This window comes from Phasianus colchicus, chromosome 8, assembly GCF_987193195.1.
Source record: "Phasianus colchicus chromosome 8, bPhaCol1.hap1.1, whole genome shotgun sequence".
Taxonomy (NCBI): Eukaryota; Metazoa; Chordata; class Aves; order Galliformes; family Phasianidae; genus Phasianus; species Phasianus colchicus.
The window spans coordinates 18,940,746-18,962,405 of NC_143443.1; the positions used below are offsets into that span (position 1 = coordinate 18,940,746).

General features: G+C 39.9%; 2 protein-coding genes across 8 annotated transcripts in view; one reads left to right on the forward strand and one right to left on the reverse strand.

Moving 5' to 3' along the window:
* WDFY4 (WDFY family member 4) overlaps nucleotides 1-21,660 on the forward strand; it is a 136,835-nt gene that overhangs the window by 86,447 nt on the left and 28,728 nt on the right. For all 5 annotated transcript variants that reach the window (XM_090145167.1, XM_090145165.1, XM_031607713.2 and 2 more), the window contains 4 exons: nucleotides 7,957-8,105; nucleotides 9,265-9,385; nucleotides 10,834-10,919; nucleotides 12,134-12,196. In XM_090145167.1, coding sequence (XP_090001293.1) covers nucleotides 7,957-8,105; nucleotides 9,265-9,385; nucleotides 10,834-10,919; nucleotides 12,134-12,196 — 419 coding nt within the window. The remainder of the gene's footprint in view (nucleotides 1-7,956; nucleotides 8,106-9,264; nucleotides 9,386-10,833; nucleotides 10,920-12,133; nucleotides 12,197-21,660) is intronic.
* Nucleotides 13,601-18,943, reverse strand: LRRC18 (leucine rich repeat containing 18). Of its 3 annotated transcripts, XM_031607718.2 has the most exons (4): nucleotides 18,508-18,943; nucleotides 16,724-16,830; nucleotides 16,035-16,105; nucleotides 13,601-14,531 (listed from the first exon to the last, which is right to left on the reverse strand). In XM_031607718.2, the coding sequence occupies exon 4, from the start codon at nucleotides 14,448-14,450 to the stop codon at nucleotides 13,674-13,676; it is 777 nt and encodes a 258-aa protein (XP_031463578.2). In that variant the 5' UTR covers nucleotides 14,451-14,531; nucleotides 16,035-16,105; nucleotides 16,724-16,830; nucleotides 18,508-18,943; the 3' UTR covers nucleotides 13,601-13,673. The 3 variants fall into 3 exon arrangements, with proteins under 3 accessions (XP_031463578.2, XP_031463579.2, XP_031463580.2); XM_031607719.2 differs by lacking the exon at nucleotides 16,724-16,830; XM_031607720.2 differs by lacking the exons at nucleotides 16,035-16,105; nucleotides 16,724-16,830.

Below are 21,660 nucleotides of genomic sequence, written 5' to 3' on the forward strand. Positions count from 1 at the left end.
GAAATAGTTATTTTATTTTTGTCTCAATATCATAGCTGAATTTTTGTGGCATTCTGCCAGGAGTTATATTGGTGCTCTCCAGTGTGATGGCTTCCTTATGTTACTGGATCTGTTGGTACATTGTCTATCTATGCAACATAATTCATTCTCCTGCTCCTCTTCCCTGCCCCCACGTACCTCTCCCCAACAGAAAGAGACAGGCATGAAAATGTGAAGCATGTTTTCCGTGTGCTGATCTCATTTTGCGCCTTTAGGCTGTCTCTTCTCCATGTAACTCCACAGGAAGCTGTCAGAAACGCTAGGCATGTTTTTTCCAGCAGCAGTCACTGTGTTACTGAGCTGACAGAAGTATTAAAAAAAGCAGCGGGGGGTGACATTAACTGTCCTGTGCTCACTTAGTGCACTGCAGTCCTGCCTTGTAAATGACTGCCTCGTGAGCTGTTTGCACTTTAACCAGGCAATTGGAACCATCTTACCTACTGCACTGCACAGAGTGCACATTGTGATGCCTTGGAAGCTGCTGGATTAATTTCTGCAGCACAGGAATAGCTCTAGTCTGGATATTGGTCGTTATTTTATATTGTCGTGCAGTGATGTTTGTTGTTTTTTCTGTACTGCCATTAAACAGACAACTGTACGTATTCAGATGTGAGCTGGCTTTTTGCAAAAATCAGCAGATCCAATGCTGATGATATTGTTGGCTTGGAGTTTATCTGCAAGTCAGAAGCACATGGGTGCAGGTGGGGTGTTATGCTAATGTCAACTAGTCACTTGTTTAGACAAATAGATTGACTGCTCTCTTATATCATGTTTGAACAGCAACAAATCAATGCAAAGTTCAGACTTTAGACAAGTCCTTTTTTTGCCTTAAAAAAAAAAAAAGTATTAAAGTGACCATGGAGGAACACACTTCTCAGATTTCAAAGTCAAGCACTCTGATTTAGAGAATTCCAGAAATCAACAAATAAATACCAGGTCTGTGCAACTGTAGCCTTTAATGACACAATCACTAGTCTGTCATTAGACTCCTTTCTGCTCTGCCAGTACATAGGATTTGAAGGTATATATATACAAATATGTACCTTGAAAGTAGTTTCGTTGTATTGACTGTAAGTTTTGCCTCTTCCAGCCAGAGACTTTGTAACACACATTGTTGTACTTTCAGTGTTCTACAGTTAGAATTCCTATAACCTCTGGGCATTTTCCTTTCACAGTGGTAACTTATCACTAGAGTTTCCAGTTGTAAGGCTGTGTGCAGTTCTTTTCCTGTTTCTTTACGTACTGTGCACCAGTTTCCCCAAGATCCTGTCACGTTTCAGTGATCTGTTAGTGCCAGATCCAAAAGCCAAAAACCATATGTGCGGTGCTGGTGAAACTAGAGATGCAGAGTGCCATTGTGTTTCTTTTTGTACCACCACAGAGCCAAACAAGTGGCTGGTAAGAAGACTTGTACATGTCTGTAGCTTGCCCCTTCTTGAGTCTAGGCTCATAGAATGGAGGTTCAGGGCAGTTGTCAGCAGATAAAAGCAGAGTGGCAGGAAGGGCGCTGAGATATCTTGATGCTCCTCCTCCTTCCTTACAAATGGACCCAGCAGGGACCACTTGTTAAAGCTAGGCCAAAGGAGAGGTGGGCTTAGGAGAACTGTACCATAGCACTGTGTGTATACAGGTGAAGGTTGCTTTGTGTGTGTCTTTAGTATAATAGAGACTGTCTATATCATGGGCATGGTGAGAGAGGTAATATGTGATGTGGGTGATAATGTGATGCTGTGGAGTTGTTTAAGAGAAATGCTGATAGGAATCTGTTCTGACCATCAGTTTGCCTACCAAAAAAATAGGGCCACTCCTATATAAATAACCCTGGTCTACCAGCAGAGGCAGGGAGCCTGGATTCCTGTATCTGCAGCTGAGTCCCCAGCTGCTACAATACCTCCCTGATCTTTACAAGCCTGAAGCAATCCTTCCAGGCTGTTAATGTGCAGTTAGCATGTAATAGATGAAAAAAGTGTGAAAGGCTTGGGAAATGATTTTGGTGTAGAAACTCTGACTCTTTGGGAAAAATAAAGCCAGCAAGTGATTGGAGACTAAGAAATCCAAGCAGCTGGAGTAATGAATCTGAAGTTAACAAGAGGGCATGGCCTAGCAGAAATCTGGGCACAATGCCTTTCCTTAAAGGAGGGGCTGGGGAGAGCATAGAAGATGCCAAGGACAATAATAGAAATGACTAGTATAAATCAGAGAGGGGATGAAATCCATGGCTGCAAGAAAGGAGCTTATTAAAGAGCAGGTTCAGCTGAAGGAGTGAGCAGCTGTAAGGTTCAGCATCTTGGGCAGACAAAAGTGTGCAGCAGCTCTGCATCCACATAGTGGAGCCAGTGATCTTAGGAGCATCGCACTAACTTCACAGCTATGTAGGACACCAAGGCAGTTTGTTTTTGTGGGAGCACTGTTACAGTTCAGTGCAGTTCAAAGATGCTTTGTTAGTTTGAAAGAACTCTGCATGCGCTAATGTGCAGTATGAGTTGGCTCTTGGAGTCAAAGCTGGAGAGTGGGAAGCCAGGTGCTTGGAATAAGTAGTTCTCCTTTTCTGTGCCTCAGCCTCTTTTCTTTCTTCCCTGCTGTATGTGCAGAAGCTCTAATCTCTGCCTCGCTGCTGAAATTAGTGCTGAAAATTCAAAAGTGTTTTCAGTGTGAAATTTTTCCTACATTCAGACAGGACTGCCCGTAGAAGGACATGTTCAGATGGTTACTCCTCTGACTTGCCTCCTCTAAGGTTCTGCTGCAGTTGAGTGGCTGCTGGGAGTGCTCTCCTGCATCCCCATCCCAGCTCAGCCAACAGCTGTGCTGCTAGGTGCAAAGGACAGTGTCTGATTTGTACTGTGTAAAAAAAAAAAAACAACAAAAAGAAACAACAACAAAAAAAAGGAAACAAAAAAAAAAAACACAAAAAAACAAAACAAAACCCAGAGCATTTTCAGCCAGTTCTCTGCTTTCCTGACTTTACTGCTTCATCATGACACTTTGTACTCTTTGAATACCTCCCACCCCCTTTCATATGTGCTTCTGTGTTTTTTTTGTTTGCTTTGAAAAATGCCTTTCAGTTGTAAGCCCATAGCTGCTCCCAGGATCTCTGCAGAGCTCCTAACAAAATCCGTGGCCCTGACTGTCCCCTCCAGTTAGCACAGCCCATTCCATAACACAGTTTCTGTAGACTGATGGAGCAGGGCATCGTGTTGACAAGCTTTGCTGTGTTTATTCCTGGGAGTCATGAGGAAGGGCATGAACTCAAGTGAACTGGCGTAAGGGAAAATTAAAGGTCTCATATTAGTTTTTGGCAGCATTTTCTGTTTGAGAGGAGCCTGGAGTGAGACAGAGACGTCTGAGTGTGCAAGAGGTATGAGCACAATCCTATTAGTGCTGGCTTCCAGATGCTATCATCAGCTAAGGGATGCCAACTTCTTATGCTGGCGATGGGCCGGGACAGATGGCAGCTTTCAGCACAGAAAGCAAGGACAAAGAGCAGCCACAATGCCCATGGCCATGTACAGGCATGAACCTTCTTCTTCCATCTCCTTTCTCCCAAATACCTAATATTCTTTTTCCTGCAGCATTTTGGGAAATTGTTAAAAATTTGATGTGCGCATACTTAAGAAACAGCTCTTGTGCACCAGGTTTTTGCTCCAATGGATGTTGGGAGGGAGAGAAGAGGAGTGGATAGAAGCTACCTGGAAAAGTGTTGTGTTGTGGATCTTCCGAAGCAAAGTTGTGGCCGCAAGGCTTGTAACTGTCTTTCTGGTGTATACAATAGTTTAATTCAATTCCAATAGAAAGAATTTGAGCATATGTTTGTAACAGTGGAGATGTGATCAGACTTGAGCCTGGAACCATTGCCACAAAAGACAAGCTGATTTAGTTTCCTTTGGTCATTGAGCTGCTGAGGAGAATGAAGCAACCTGTCATGTACTCTTAAACTGTGATTAATGAGCTGCATGTGTGTCTGTTGCAAAGTAAGATGAGTCTTCAACAACAAGCAAACTAACAAACATTGCAGGAAAGATCTTGTGAGTGGTGTTGAGAGCTGGACGTATATGGCTGTCACCAGGAAAGCTTGCATTTGTTTACCTAGCAAAAGTTGTGAAAGCAACGTATTCTGTTTCATATATTCCTAGTCATTTTAAACTCTGTGGCTCTAAATAACATTGATCTGACTTTACTGACAGATCTGTTGTAGCTGATGCACCCTGATACACAACAGAGCAGACAGAAATAGTGTATACATACAGTTTTCATCTCTGAGCAAGTGATTAGAGATGGCTGCGCTCATAGAGGAATACAAGATGTGGCATTAAAGAGAAGAAGGAGCTTCAGGATGTCATTAAGCCACTGATTGCTGAGAAGATATATGAAGAGGAAGAAATACTGAATACCTAGCTTGTTTCTTATAGTCTATCCATAAGCGTCTGTTACTAATACTCAGGGCAGTTGTTTAGATGGATCTCTGAACTGACTCAGGGTATCCATTCTTTTGTCCATATGCTATAAAAATGTTGTGCTCCAGAATCTCTGTGACATGGGTAAACATGTTCCTTTGATAGGTTTCTATGACTTAAATTTCCTTTCTCTGTATTTTTCTCTGGACGGGCAATACTAACACTGCTAGGTTCTGTAGGAGTAGATGGCTAACTTCCTTGTGTTTTTGTAAGCCCTTTAAAGACTGATTGCATCTTCAGGCATGTAATTCCTTTGGAAATTTGACTCCTGAACTACAGAACAGGTGTGGTTTTATTGCTGTTTGTTCAACTGCAACTGGATTATAAACTGCAACTGGATATCAACAGCTCTTCTGAAAAACAGGAAAAAGGGAGAGTCCACCCCCCCCTTCCCTCAACCTCCTCAAAAAACACGCCTTAGCTTTAATTCCTTTGTTCATATGAATGAATACAGCAATCAAGAGATGCAGAGCTTTAGGCAATACCTTAGAAGGTAATTATTCAATTATTTTATGTCAGCTTTGCGTCATTGATTAATGATTCTAGTAGCTGATGAACTGGATTCTATTCTGTTTTGACAGAAAAGTAAAGTTTTTATTTAATTTGTGGTAATTTCAAACTGTCTGCTGTTTTGATACAAGGCTTGTAGGTACAAGTCTGTCCTGGTGGGGGTTCCATAGTACACCTTTGTCAGATCTGTATTACTCAACTGGAATAAAAACGAGCCATGTTCTCCAAATGAGAGAAACTGACTCAGCCCAAGGGGCTCTACTATTTCTAACAGTGCAAGCATATTTAATTCCATTGGAGGTGTTAACATGAGATGAAGAAATGGATTTGGCACCAGTGACTGTTAGTGGTTTGACAGTACAGAATGCAGACTGTACTAAGGAGGAGAGGTACATGTGCTGTCCTCTTCAAGACCTGTTAATGTGCCCTAGTCCTGCCCTAAAACTGAAGCAGGTATTTGTACCAGCCCATGTTAGTAATTGTGTGCAGGCCCCACATCAATCTGTACCTTTAGTCTGAATTCCTCATTTGAGCAGTGTTTTTGGTAGAGCTCTGGGACTGGTTCTGTGGTTCTCCCACTGCATTGGGAATAGTTTCTCAGGTTGACCTGCAGACCTTTCTCATTGCACACTGTGTAGTCTTGATCCACAATAATGCTCCAGGAATTGTGTGTAGTTTGACCCTTGTTGGCTGCTGTAAACTGTCTAGGTGATCAGCTGCTGTTCTTCTAGGGTTTTCAACCTATCTCATGGCTCTACCTGGTCTCCTCTGCTTGCCTTTCTTCTCACTTCATATCTGCTGCTCTTAGCAGCAGCTTTGCCTCCTGCACTGTTCTAACTAGTATGTGATTTTCATACCGTGCATACAGTCAAAGGGCTTTCACTGAAATTTTTTATCTGTTTACTGTGACTGTATAGCTGGAGTCAGTATGCTGTGCCTGATGTCTTACACCGGTATTCAGATTGGCATAAGACATAAATAGGAGAGGTGCCTTTGCGCTGGTGCATTTAGCTTTGTTGGTGTGTTAATCCTACATCAAGCTGTACAATTTTGGGACTGACCCAACTGCTTCCTGTGCTTTACCCTACATACTGTTCAGTTCCATATGTGTGGTTTGAGTTGTTCCAAACCCCATTCCTATTGGCTTTTTGCTTTTCAACATGAAAAGGATCAGAGATGCAAGCATACTCACCTTTGTTTCTCCTTGCTGTTTTTTTTTTTTTTTACAAACTTCCTGCTCCCTTTTTGGTCTGCCTTTTTCTCGCTGATTATTCTCCTATACCTACAATTTCATGCCTAGTTCTTCTACTTGAGAATCTCCTTTCTCTACTTGACTTCTGTCTGTCCATTTCTTCTGCTGCCTGCCCAGAGCCCCACGATAGCTGTGTGTGCAACAGAACAAAATAATAAAGCAGAGTTAAATTGGCTCTTTCACATGGAACAAAGTGCTGGTTTTGCTGAAGCAGATTTCTTAGAAGTATGGGTTTCAACTTTGTGTCCATTTAGCTATTTTACGCAACTGCCTGATGTTTCATTATTCAGTTACCTTCCATTTGGGAAGAAGCAATCTTTCTGCTATATAATGACTTCAGGAAGCCACGTGATTCACTAATGTGAGCAGAATACCCCAGCACTCTCAGTGCAAGCATACATGCCTCTAACCACACAATGGCATGTGCACATGTGGGCACTCCAGGTCAGAGTTCTGTAGTGGCATATTGCCAGAAGAGAGGCATCCTTGTAGGATCTGCAGAAGAGGTGACTGAAATGCTAGGTTCCTCCTAAAAATAGTTGGAGTGGAAAGAGGAAGGGAGAGAAGAGATTTTCATCAAAAATTGTTTGTAAAAATCTTCTAGAGTTTTTTTTTTTTTTCTGCAAAATGAAACCAATCTTCTATTCCTACAGAAATGATTTTTAAAATGAGCTCCTCCCTCCATTTTGTTGGTGGAAAAAAAACATTTTTCATTAATTTTTTTTTAATGTAGAATCAGAACTTTATTTGAATTATTCATGAATTACCACTTTGAATTCTTGCATCTTTCCATTTCATACAGTTTTCATTCTGCACTGAATTTCAAAGCAGAAAACTTTACAATTTCATCAAGTTATGCTAACATCCAAGGCTGGAAGATTATATATAAGTGCAGGTCTCTTTCAGCAGACCTGAGTTAACCCTGTATGCAGTTTGGGATGGAGACAAGTAGGGCTGTAGGTTTGCCTCCAGAAATAATGCAAGGTAACAGAGGCAGAAAGCTAAGTAGAAACATGCAGGCTCTAGAAAACCAGACTTATTCTATGTACCTTCATCATAGTGATTTGAAGACTTCGTGCGATTTACTAGAACCAATGCTATTTGTGCATGTCCATTTTTGCATGTGCAAGAAATAATACTGGACTCCTATTCTGATGAAGCTTCATAGAGATACAATCACTGAGACTTTAAGAGTGCAATAACTCACACACACACACACATAAAAACAAGAAGCATCTTGCTTCTAAACATTAGGAAAATTCTTTGCACTGAAATACTGTTTGATTTAAAATCAGAACTTCTACTTAAGTTTCCTGCAGACCAGTTTTCCAAATCATTAGAGATTCTTTTGATCTCTGTTGTTTTGGTGTTTCTTTCTGCACCATCTCTCAGCTTTAAAAATTGCTCCTTAGGAAAGGATTTTTTAAAAATCAAAACTGATCCATTCCCAAGAAATCTTTCAATGAACTAGAATAAACTGCAAAGCTGTTAAGTATGAAAATTACCAACATGACTTAATTGTGGGTTAAAAATTCCTTTTAATTTTTTGGTAATTTTGTGGTTGCATCCCTATAGACTTGCAAATTAAGATGCTGGCCATTTTGGTGCAAATCTATGTCCTTCTGCATCATTGAGTCTTGCTCCTGCTGTCCTTCTTGCTTATGTAACCCACTCTTGACTTAATTATGCTTACTTCTGTAATAGGTCACATTCAAGTGCTCGGTGGCAGTTGTCCAAGGACACACAGCTTTGGAAGGAGTGCTGCTCTTTGGCAGAGAGCACTTCTACATCTGCGAATGCTTTGTATTGTCTCCTCTAGAAGAGGTGTGCTGTACGCAGCACTGCTTGTCCAGGTGAGTCATTCTTTCATCCCAGAGATCTGCTTGGTTAACTTCAATGTTAGCGTATTCAGCCCTTGATGTTGCATAGACTTTTTGAGATTTCAAGATGAAATTAGACCAGCAAGAAGATTGCCATCCTTTCCCTATTTGCAGAATTGTTTAACCTAATTCACTGTAGCTGCTTGGAGGTGCTTCAGGGACTCCCAGTTCCAATGGATGGAGATGGTGAGCAGTCTAGCACGTCTGTTTTTTCATTCTTTTCAAGTGCTGTTAATGTTCCTTTCTGGCTGGCTCCCATCTTTTATTCATATGGAACAGTCATTACAAGAGCCTTTTGCTTTATTATCTCATAAGTTTGTTTGTTTCTCCAAGACAGAGATAATAGTAATTAATATTTGGCACACTGCTATCATCTTTGACTCATGATTTATTGATACTGATCAATATTGAAAATGAGTCTGTTAGACTTAGCTCTTTGCTCATACTGTGTGTTCATGTGCAAGGCCCAGTGGGACAGTGAGCAACTCAGTGTTTTACTCACTGAAAGTCTGTCTGCTGTTCATCCGATTCTTACTAAATCCGATACCAGTCAATCTGATCAAATGACTTACAGATCGATTGGACAGAGTCTGATTAAAAAATTTGAGTCCCTGTTTTGGGGGTTTGCTGTAGGTTAGATTGTGGGCATCAATTGAAGTACATGTGCACACCTCTAGTAATAATGAAGTAATAGTTTAATTATTAGTTCCAGTTAATAGCGGTTAATAAAAGCAGCATGTCGATATGATGTTTGCCTTTGACCCTGGCTTTCAGGTTCTTCCACCCAATTCCTTCCTTTGCTGCTGCTGCTCAGATTTCAACAGATGCAAAAAACTGCTGTCTACATACTTGCATACCCTAAAATCATCACTCCAAATCTACCTTCAGCCTCCACAGGCATTTGTAAAAAAAAAAAAAAAAAAAAAAAGACTTTTTCAAATTTTAAATTATTTTTATTATTGCTTTGAAAGCTAGTAAAAAAAAAAAAAATCTGCCTTTGTAGTTCAGCCTTGTTTTCAATTCCTCTGTATTCCAGTTGTCTTATAAACAGGACTTACCACATTCATGAAGGTTTTCCAGGTCTTTTTTGTTTAAAATTCATTTCTTTTTCCTTTTGTTTTTCCTTTTCCAGCATCAGTGATCCATTCATTTTCAACTTATGTCATAAAGAGCATGTTGTGGGAGATCAAAGGTGTTCCCGTTACTCATATCATGATATAAAAGAGATCCGTCTAATGCGCTTTCTCCTGCAGGTAGGAACTAAAATGCTTGATCATTTGAATGAAAAGCTGCTGTAGCAGTAGTATTATGTGACTGAAAACTACTTGTATAATTTTCACTACTACGACTGAGGTTTTTCTGAGCAAAAAACACCCCTCAGTGGGGTGATTGGCCCATTAGTTGTTAGGCTGATAGTATTCCTTACAGTCCATCTCAGTGTTTTTGAAAAGAAGCTTTGAAATCATCTTTGTTTTGACTGAAGTTTCCAGTGTCTAATTTTTCAGTGATATTGAATTCACAGCACACGATATATGTGAGATGGACAGTTTTAGCAAATGAAACCTACTTCAGGATATAGGGTATGGGGTACTTAAGTGGTTAGGTCATATCCAATCGTGTACGGAAATGTTAAGTCTTGTTATGAGTAACTGTATGAAGCACATTTTCTTACATCACCTGATGAGCAATCAGAGCAACAGAATGGTCACCTCTTCCTCCATTTCTCCTCCAAAGTAGAATCTTATTTTCTTCATATGTATTTGTATGTATATGTGTTTTTTTTCTGAACATGAGAAACTGAAGTGTTTTGTGGTACACAAACTGAAAAATAGAGACATGTGAAAGTAGTCATTGGTTGGACCTTGGGTGAAAATGTGAAGCTGTGCTTCAGAACAAGTGCTTCAAGCTGTTTATTGTCATAGTTGCTTTCATATACCCTTTCTGCTTTATACTTCATTTGTGAATTGTGTATGGGCTGTTGTCATTCTGTTGTTTTCTCAGATTTGTATTAGACCTGCTGTCTTTGGATTGAAACTCGTGTCTGGCTTCTCAGACACAGTGCATCATTTATAATTTTACCTGGCTGACTTTGGGGAGGGTGGAGAAGGGACTGATCACTGGGTAAATTACAGGGGTGTATGCAAATGACCAACTTAACCTGTGTGGGGATATTGTGGAAAAAGGCTGAAGATGTCAACTTTTCTTATTTAAAGCTTCAGTGAGAAACATCATAAACTCCCCTTCCTCTTCCACTTCTAGTCCAAAATTGTTGGTTACTACTCATTTAGAAAGTTGCACGGTTTCTGTTTGGAAGAAACTTTTACTTAGGATCCCCCCTTCATATTGTTATTTTTGTTACCTATTTAGAAGTTAATACTACTTGTGTTATGCTAATCACACCAAGATTTCGAGATAAAAATGCTTCAGAAGTAGCAGAAGATGTTGGGTGATGGGACTAGTATCTGGGCTTTGATTTTGCTTCACAGAAGCATTCATAATCCTAGTCAATCCAGTAGAACCATTTCTATAGAGGGAGAAATTGGGAACATTAGGTCTATTTTGCTATGCTTTTTCACACTTACTACAAAGTCATGGTCTTTGTTTTTAAAGCCTTGAAGAACTTGGCAGTCCATAGTGGGCCCTTCACAGTACTGATGTTAGTTCTGCACTGCTTCAACCTGCAAATGATTTATCTTTCTAGGAGATCGCCTTAGAAATATTCTTCAAAAATGGTTACTCCAGATTCCTTGTCTTCCATGACTGTGACCGAAAAAAGATTTTTAAGAGGTAATAATTTCATAATACCATGTGAGTGATCTTTGTTTATCTTGGCTTCAAATTTCTGCCTTCGTGCTGTCTCTTTCTTTGATTACAACTTTTTGGTCTTTAATGAGTTACACATAAACACAGCTATGAAACTTTTCATTTGCTGACTTGTGAATTCTTTGGAACATTATATAGTCATTGATTTATCAAGGGAGCTAATGCATCTGTAACACTCTTCTAGCACCTGATGGCGTGGTGTTATATATATCCTTGCATCCCAGAGAAATGCAATTGTAGCTGTGCTGCTTCCTTTCCCTAAAGATTCTTCTGCTCCTGAAATCTCTGAGCATTCTAATGGAGCATTCCTTAAAAAGCCAATGTGAATTTATCCACTTTTCCTTTCTAAACTGGATGCATAGTATGACTTCTTAAAATTACCAGATTCTGCCCCAGAGATGGTTGCTTTTAGTCCTTCTCTTAGCTGTCTCTTAGCTCTGAAATGCATGTGTTGGAATCATCTTGCTGAGGCAGTTCAAGACAGTGCATTAGTCTTCAACTGCCTGTCTTGCTATTCAGCTGCAGGTTACCAAACCTATGGGTTTAATGTCTGACATTAAAAACAAACAAACAAAAAAACCAACAAAACAAAGAATAAACAAAACAAACAAACAAACAAAACAACAAAAAACCCAAAACCTACTGAAGGTAAAGAGAGGGGAGGCTGATATGTGAGTTGGTTTACCTTTCTGCCACTTTTGCCAGCAGGCTGGTAAATGTCAGAGAGGATCTTTTCCTCTGGGTTTAATTAGTACCATCCTAAGCCACCCGATCGTAAGTCATTACTGATCAATTTAAAGTCCTATTTAGGAAAGCAACTGTTTTTATCCAGCCCACAGACACTTTCTTAACATTAAATGTATGTTTTTGCTGTGTTGTCTTGTAACTTTATTCTGGATTGGTGAAAGGCTGGGACATTCCCTTGCTATAGACAGGGACACCTCTAAGTTGGTTTAGTGGGAGGTGTCCCTGCCTATAGCAGGGGGGCTGGAACAAAATGATCTTAAAGGTCCTTTCCAACCCAAACCATTCTATGATTCTGTGATCCTTCATAAGAAAAGTTGCAGTTAAGGTATGATGTTATTTTAATAGATTATATACAGATATGAAATGATACACATACATCCTCTGTACAAATAACTGTTTAAAAGATTGTTTTGTTATTTTTTTATCTGTAGATTTTGTTTTTTCCAACCTGCTTTGAAGTCAAAGGGGGTAACAGAGGAGTCCCTGAATATAAGGTAAAAACAGGGGGAACATTGGATAACAGTAGAAAAGAAGAGCAAATACGTGATTAAGTGGTACCTTAAAAACAAACAAACAAAAAAATGGAAATTGGAAACTTAGCTGTTTGTGCTCTCTATTTTAAAGATTCAGTTGTGTCTCCAGAACTCTAAGGTGTTCTCATGTACAGCATCCATGATTTGAAGCCATGAGGAATGTGTTAAGTAGCTGACAATGCTTGGTTGATTAATAATTATTACCTACTTAATATGACTTTATTGGTAAACTCTACACAGATGGTTAGTGTGGGATAGAGACGGTCAGTGAGGTGAGGCTATAGAGCTAATCCATAATGTTTCTAGATAATGGGCTGTTTATTGTGTGTTTAGATTAGACAATGACAGATGTGTGCGTGGATGTTTTGGCATGCTACAGTAACAGCGCATTGGAGATTCCAGTTTGTTGTTCATCAGATTTACCGCTGCAGGAAAAGAAAGCTTTCCCTTCCAGTGTCATGAATGAATGAAACCGTGTTCAGTGTAGACACTGAGTTACTTGTACAGCTGCAGCTCTTTACAGATTGGGTGTGTGGGGAATACATCCCTAAGGGCCTGACTGGTGTACTCTAGAATGATCAGTTGGAGGCAGAATGTTGTTGAAATCTGTGAAGTTGTAATATCTTGTTTGTGTGACCAGAGCTTCTCTTTTCTTTTTGTTTTCACTCCACTTGCTGCAAGTCATTACTTATCTTTGAAGTGAACACTTTCACCTTGAGTACTAGCCATCTGCTTGCAAGAAGTATCAGTGTGGTGTGCAAACAGCTTTGGCTAGAGCATAATCTGAGCCAGAAATGATGGTTAACTCTATGGAGATGGTTGTGTTCTGTGCCATTTAAAAATTGATGATTTTTTAGATATTTCTGGACCAATTTCACCCATGGCACTTCATTCTTCATTTAAATACAGTTAAATCTGTGCTGTCACCATATGTTACTGAGGCTGCAGCCGGCAGTTCTTCATGTGCCGTGTTCAACTACTTCTATAATCTGCTCATTGCTTGCACCTGTATATTGTATTCACTGAGACTGTGGATGACTATGCCTCACCCAAAGAAAATTAACAAGATTAACATTTGGGGGGCTAAGTGGTATGAGATAATTGCTAGAAATAACTATTTTTGTGAAGATTCCCTTCAATGGACATGTGACGAGGACATAAGATACGTAACAAACAAACAAAAAAACCCACAAAGAACCAAAAGAATGTGTTGTAGGAACAGGCGCAGGTGCTAAAAGCAGTCTTTCCAATGTGTCCTTTTCTAAATGTACATTTGTTTTACTTGTTTGGTATTTGGTTTTAGATACCGCCTCAGATCTGCTTCTAAAACTGGATATCTTTAAATGAAGAGAACTACAGAAAAAGGCAGGTGGATAGCTTTTTAATTAGCTTGAGCTGGATTTCATAGGACATGGCCCATGGAGCACACTTGTAGATTTCAGAGATGTTCATCTTTTAATCTCCATTGTTCTTGGTTATCCATTGCAGTGGAGTTGGGCGTAAGGAGTAAAGGGAAACTGAGTTTCTTGGAGGGGCAGGGCATTGTATTCTTGAATTTTAGTTTGCCCCTTTCTTCCTGACAGGTCTTCAGGCAGGAACAGCATAGGTCTTTCTCTTGTACTAAGTAAAGCGATTCTACACGCTTGATGGGGTCGACATACTCTTCTTTTTTTGACTCAGGGAAAGGGTTTCTTTCTGCATTCAGTTTCTGGAGCTTGGGAAGCGTTTTCACACTGTTTGGGATAGTGGTCAATAAGTTGTCAAAGAGACCTAACTCCTTAAGTTCCTTCAGGGCCCCAAGTGTAGGCGGGATGCTGTCAAGACAATTCAAGCCAAGATTGAGAATGCGCAGGTTCTTTAGAAGGTTCAACTCCTCTGGCAGGTTTTTGCTGGTCAGCTTGTTGTTACATATATTCAGGTAGAAAAGATTCTGAAGTGTACCTACTGTCTTAGGCAACTCTTCAAGCTGATTGCTATGCAGGTCCAGCCAGCGCAGTTTCTGGAACTTCTCAATGCTGTTTGGGATCTTTTTTAGCATGTTTCTGCTCAAATCAAGCTCATCCACATCAGCCAATTTTAGAATGCATTTGGGAAAGGTAGTGATACCCATCTTACTTAAGTCAAGACGGCGACCTCCATCAAAAGAGATTCTGATGGAATTTTTTGCAGTTTTCAACGTAATTTTTTTTCCTTTAGGACCTTTTCCTTTGGCCATCTTTCCTCAGAGACAGACAAACGCACCAAACTCCGGAAGAAGTGGGGAGCCCCAGCCTTTGAAAGCAGTGACTGTTAATTCCTAATTAAAAACAGAATAATGTCTTAGTCATCAATTAACACATGATTGTAGAACTCATCAGAAGTCTTTTTTTTCCTTTTTTAAGCTCATGACTTTTCAACCCTTGAGCTGCAACTTTGAAAGGCTTTCCTGAAAACATTTTGAGTAGGTGAAATTCTAATTATTAAAAATATAATTTTATTGCACCGTGACACTTGCATTGCTCTGTAAAGCAATATAAGTATTACAGGATGAAATTAAAAGTATTACAAGTGGGAGAAATTTGCTGTCTTTCATCCCTAGATACTGGTTTGAGCCCAGCATGTAATGAAATCGAATGAAATACGTTATCCATTTGCTGTATAAGGACTCAGGTGAAATATATTATGGGTCTCAATGCAATCCTTGAGGACAGCGCTAAATGAAAGCATAGTTGTACGTATTCTAGCAGACCAAAAGGTTACCTTTTTTTTTTTTTAACAGTCCTGGCATCAGGGGATAGGTTGGTTAAGTGTCATGTTGAATGGACCTGAGACTTTCAGCTCAGGACACTACTGAAAGAAAAACTGAATGTTTAAAGCAAATGATCAAGAGTTTTTCTTTAAGTGGGATCTCAGAGACCCAGTTGGCTCACAGATTTGCTAGAACTGGTTGCAGTTCACATATTTTTAGTAGGGCAGACTGAATAGAGGCTGTGTCAGTGCTGCTTATTGATAGGTTAAGCTAGGTCTCAGAGTCTGTGCTCTTAAGCACAGACTCTGATACTTCTACTTTGTTGTTCCACACATGTTGTAGGATAAATGAATTCCCATGGTGAAAGTGCTTTGTCCTCTAATAATGCATGTAAGGGTTCTAGTCAGACTTGTCAGCACTGATGCTAAATACATACTATGTACCGTGAATGGGTACCGGTGTGAGTAGTAGTCCACTGTAGTCTTAGGGTTGGTAACCTGTCTATATAATTGAACATCATTAAATATAAATAATAGTCATAGCTAGTGACAAAGGGTCCCCTAGAAATGAATGACTCATGCTGAGAGGAGCATGGGTTAAGCTGGCTAACCATAGGATAGTCTGGGTGCTCTTGCATTTAGTTGTGAAGAGGTAAATTGCAGCTTTGATGGGAGATTGATTGTGACAAAATATGGATTTGTCTACAGTACATTTCCCTATTAAAAAGGCTTCATTACAAACCCTCAGGCTCTTTGGCTACTCATTAATCATGTGCAAATACATGAAGGGATATCTCAGGCTACAACGAAGGCATTTCAGCTCCTTTCAATACATGCCATAGCCAAAAATGATGCAAAAGCAAAATGATCTCTGCCTTCCCAGGAGCTCCATAATGAGGCAGTCACTCCAGGAAGCAACGCAGTGGGGTCAGTCTTGCCCTGAGGGTATGTTCCAAAATTGACTCTTTCTGATATTTTTTTTAAAATCGTTTAAAAGGGTAAAACCTACAAGATTCTGTCTCTCACCAGTAATTACAGGGATATATTAACATTATATCCGAAGGCCACTCACCCTTTTCTATATTTAAATTACTTCTCCAGGAGCAGTATCAGTGCTATTTCTTTCATAGTATAGACTGGAAACTGAAGGAAACAAGAAATTACAGTGGAAAATTAAGCATTTTGTAAATGTTAGCTTAAATAATTTGCCCAGGATTGTGCAGGAACCAAATCTTTTTTTTAATTAAAATTCTCATATTTTAAAGGAGTTGATGGAAAAAGATCTGCAGGACAACTGCCTTAGGCTTGGGCAGGCTGGAGAGAGATTTTCTGCTTCCTGAAATTTATGTGAACTTGGCAACATTGAGATCTGACTTTTTTTTTTTGCTTGAACTTCTTGTCGATGTTGGACAAGTTGATGAAAACATTCAGCTTTAATCAGTGAAGGTTTTTTTTTTTTTCAGCTAAATATGCCTTTAATAGAAATGGAGTTGGACTCAAGAAAAAATATTTGTTTTCTAAATTCAAAATTATAATCTTTTAAAATACTTTTAAAGACATCTTTAAAACTCTCAGGAGGAAAATATTTTGTTCAGTTCCTAGTGATTTTTTCTGAAACTTTTCAATGAAAATCCTGAGGGTGAGGAGCGTTTCAGAGTGGGGGGAACAATCGATGGAGAGAAGGTTGCTCTACTTTCATCCCAAACAGTCGTCTTAAAATAAAAATAATTAAAAACAAACAAACAAAAAAAAACGCACAACCTTTTATTCTGTTAGTGCTGCTTCCCAGAGCTGCTGTTACTCTGTGCTGTGTACACCTGGGAACACTAGAGGGAGCCTGGTGTGGACATCTGAGTGCTGGAGGAAGGCTGGTCAGGAATAAGAGCGTAGTTTAATCTTTGAGGTACTTCTCCACCAATGACCCTTACTGACTTGTTAAAAAAAATATATATTAAACCTACGTCTTTCAGAGTTGTACAAGTCCAAACAGGTTAGCAATTTTCCTGAAGACAGACCACTTAATATGAGGCACTGGATAATGGCTTTCATGGATTTCAAACCACCCTGGACAGTTCACTTTAGTTGGATTTTTTAAAATCTTACCTTGGATTCTACCTCTATGTCGTGCTCAGGTAAACGTTTCCAGGAGGTGTGCTCACACTATTGAGGGGCTGTTTGTTTTGGGTTAAAAGTGGGATCCAGGTTTTAAAATAACTTTTTTTTTAAAGTGATTTTCAGTCCCAGAGACGAAGATCAGCGTTAGAGTTCTGAAGCACCACTGCAGCACGCCAGCTTGCAGAGCATGAATAGCGCTCTCATCTCTGCATGCCTGTATGCTAATTATCAATGTTTTGCAGGGTTGTAGCTGGAGATAATGGAGCTTACTTAGCCGTGTCTCATTTTCTTCAGCTTTGTGTAAGAGGGATTCAGTTCTGTAGCCACTGATATTAAAAATTCAGGAATCACAGGAGCCCTCCTTGCTGTAAATATTAATTATGCCCATTTGATCTCCAGCTCACAGTGCATCTCTGGTGGTAGTAGAGAAAGAGGTACGTGTATACCCCACTGCCTAAGAAACAACGGTGCCAAACAGGAACTTCACTTGCATTTGACTTTAACCCTTCACCCTCTGAGCTGCTGGGAAGCCTTTGCCCTTGGACAAGATGCTGCATTTCTAGTTGATTGAAGACTAGACCATGAAGACTAGGGTTGTGAGCCAAGGAAGGCTTGCAGATTACTCCTTACTTGCGCAGGACCCTGCCATGACCCATTGCAGTTTAGGCCTGTCCTAGGAAGCAGATCCAGTGCTAGAAGAATGCAGATTTGGACCCTGGTGCAGGCTCAGCATTTCTTTTTCCTTCCTCAGCATAGTGCTGGCAGGAAGAGATGGGCTTTCTGCCCACACTGTCTTGGGTGCTTCAGGATCTCCTCTGGGATTCTGCCTGTTCTTTTCCTACTGTGGGTTGCTGCTTCCTACTTCACTGCAAACAAAACTATACAGAGTCATCTCAATTCCATCTTGAACTTGCATGTGGAAGAGTTTGTTGTCTCTCTCTCCTGGAAGTTTGCATGTTGCAGAGCAGCAGGCCTGCCCAGTCCAGCAGAGCCTCTCTGGGATCAGGACAGTGAGGCAACATGTTCTGGCTCAAAAGAAACCATTTCACATTCCAATTTAAAACAGCTTTCATACAGCAAATGATCTTGCATGAAGCCAACCAGTTTCAACTAGAGGACCATTTTATTTCCCTGCTTATAATCCTGTTACCATTTGTTTGTTGTTGGATACAACCTATTGTGGAAGAGAGATTAATTCCCTGACTATTTTAGATGCAGTCTCTTGCTAACAGGTTGTTTGAAGCTAAATCCTAACAGGAACATATATATACTGAGCATTTTCCTTCTTTAATTTTCTTACTTCTTTAGATTGTTTCTGTGCTATCAACATGTGCAAGGTCACTTATAAAACCAAAACCCACCCCACCAAGGATATACAGAAGTACTGCCTCATCTCAGCAATTCTGCTGCCCCCCTGCTTAAGATCTTACCAGCTAGAAGAAAGGAAGTCTTAAAAGCCGTGGTACCGATGTCACAAGCTGCTGCTTTCTTTCAGCAATGTGAGATGAGCCTTCATGGTCTGTTACCGTGCAGTTTTCCTCTGGTCTGCTCTTCTGTGAGAAATAAATTTGTCTTTCGGTTGGTAAAGCAGGGGAGCACAGGACAATTTCCTTTTCAGAGGCCTGTAAATTTTTAATTGGACTTCCTTGAAGGAAAATGGCAGGCCTTCAAGAAACTATTGTGTATATGAGTTTACTGAGGGGAAGAAGAGTTGAAAAAGGACTTCCCTGGCTACAGTGCCTCTGCTCAGTTCTCTGTCTGTAGCCTGTAAAACTTTTGTTCCTAAGCAACAGCAGTGCTAGGTCCTTGGAGATCATTAGCATAATGTGTGGTTCCAGCATGCAAGTTCAGGCTGGAGGGAAAAGAGCTGAACTGTATGTCGTGTCTGGAAATGTTAGACTTCAAATTATGCAGAAAGAAAAAGCATCTGGACCTGGTTAGAAGCTATTTGTCAGCTTTCTGCCTTAGCTGTCCATTTTAGTCATTTGACTATTTCATTTTACTTAGCTATAACTCAGTGTGAAATGCCTGTGTGTATATTTTAGAACTCCCAACGTTTGTGATACCATCCATAGCATCTGTCAGACTGAGTAGATACAGAGTAAGAGGGAAAGTTTGTTCTGCCCTGAGCTGCAGCTCGCATTCATCTATCTGTGACCCTTCAAAAGTGCAGTTGCAACAGTTTCCTCTTGTATGATGTGAGTTTCCTGGAATTTTTTTTTTGTATGGCTGCAGTTCGTGATTTTAGTAACTGTTTGCAATTATTTCAGAATGGTATCTGGAAAAAAAGAACTGAAGAGATGCATCTAATGCAATCAACCTGTGAGTTGACAAGTGAGATCTCAAAGCTCGGAGAGAGCATCCGATTTGAACCACCAAGGCCCAGAAGAATGGCTGTTTCAGGGTTTCAGGGAATGACTACTCTGAGCCTTGCGTGTTCTCATAAGGAGATGAACTTTATATTGTACAGTAGTTTCCACTTAGAGGAGGTTGCTTTGGCTCTTGAAGAGTAGTTCTTACTGGGTTAGGGCTTGTGACAGAGCAAGATGTCCAATAGAAAGAGGAAAATGGCACGCACAAATCAATGTATGTATATTTGTATAGCATGCTCACATACTAAGTCAGTTTAGCCCTGCCTGTAATGTTTTAGTTCCCTACCTTTATAATACTCCACTATAAAATACTGGAGGACTGATAAACTGAGCAGGTTTCTACATGACATAACTCCCTGCCTTTTAACTCAACCATAAATCCAAAATAAAGCGGGACAGTTTTAGTGAGTGTGTCTACTTTTGTGGGAAGGGAAGAACCTAAGTTGCTCCTTACCTGACAAATATTCTAATTCAGTAACACACTGCTTGGATTCCTGATCCTGTACCTTCCATGTGAGATGCTCTGAGAGGCAAATAGCCATTGGAGACCTTACAAAGGCCAGTGGAACAAAACTCAGTGAAACTGTAGTACAGTAGTTCTGTATTTTAAAGGCCCATAGATGTGTTTTCCAGTAGAGAATTCCTATCTTCTTGAGCTACTTATGGCTCAAAGTGGGGTGCAAAACCAACATAATTCTACTCCAGTCGGTAGACTTTCTCCCATTTTACACTGTGTAAATTAGAACATCATTTAATCTCTTGGTTTTTTTATTGCTGAAAAATGACAGAATGTCTTGGGTTGAAAAGGAATTGAAGATCATCCAATTCCAACCCCTGCTGTGGGCAAGTTTGTCACACAGCGAAGCAGGCTGCTCTGAGCCCCATCCAGTCTGGCTTTGGACACGTCCAGGGATGGGGCACCCACAGCTCTCTGGGCAGCCTGGGCTAGTGCTGTTTCTTCTTTGAAGGATTTTCTTCAAATATCTAATCTAAATCTCCCTTCTTCTAGTTTAAAACCATTCCCCATTGTCCTATCACTATCTGCCCCTATAAAAAGTCAGTCTCCTTCCTGTTTGTAAGCTCCCTTTATGTACTAATTCCTTTTTTTTTTTTTTCAGACAAACAGTCAAGGCCCCATCTTCCCATATTAGATATGAATAATACCTTTTTGTGTTTCCTGCTTGTTATAAATATAACCTATCATTGTTTGGTTTTATATGCTGAACAGGAAAACTAATCAAAGCTTAAGAGTTGTAGACTATGAGCCAAAATTGGTCCAGGGTTCCACGTTTGTTCATAAAATAGGTTCTTCAGACTGTGCAAAATCCTTGCATCAACTACCTACCACTCTACCTCTAGCAAGAATTCCTAAGCAAGGAATAAAATACTTTATTGAGTAAACAGTACCATTTATCCTTAATGTATGCTATTAGCTGATCTGAGACTGAATAGGCAGTAAAAGAATGATTCATAATCATGAGATGAAACGTCATTTACAAGGATTTACTGCCACAAATTCAATAAAACTGTAATGATCATAGACCATCCTAGTATTTTATTTAGGTCTTTGAGACTGCTTTGAGACTAGCTTTGTGGACTGTTAGTGTGATCCAATACAGAGCACAGCTTGTTCCTGTAGTAGTTCTGTCTTTCGTGACTGAACTGATTCCATCACGCTTCATGAAGTTAGTAACTTCGTCTCTGAACTGGCAGCTTAGCTTTGGTGTAAAGCTATGTACTCAAAAGGAAAAGCATCTTCCAGCTCCAGTTATGTCATATCGTGTCACTAAACTCTTTATTTTGGCAGTCTCTTTAATCAAGAAGCCATCACCTGTCTCAGTTTGATTGCCTGCAGCTAGTAAGAACAAATCCATGCCCTTCCGATACTAACACACCTCATTCAGCCCAGCTGGAGTATTACTTTTGCCTCCTCTGATCCTTTGACCCTTCTACCTTTTCAAATACATTTCCCTGTTTAGAATCTGCCTTCAGCTGGTTTGTTTTGATTTAAAACTTCAGTAGAAGTTGCTCTGAATTTTGAGAACAAGGAAAGTGGAAAAAAACATTTTAAAAAATTGTAAGAAAAAAAAAAAATCAAACCAAAAAAGCAACAACACAACAAACTACTTTTTCAAAACTGCATTAGTTTAAAAGTGCTTCATGCAAATATAATCTTTGATATGGAGAATGAGAGACCTTTGTTTTCAGCTG

Bases quoted from the DNA above. Each gene is read 5' to 3' on its own strand.
- LRRC18 (XM_031607720.2), bottom strand. From the start codon at position 14,450: ATGGCCAAAGGAAAAGGTCCTAAAGGAAAAAAAATTACGTTGAAAACT.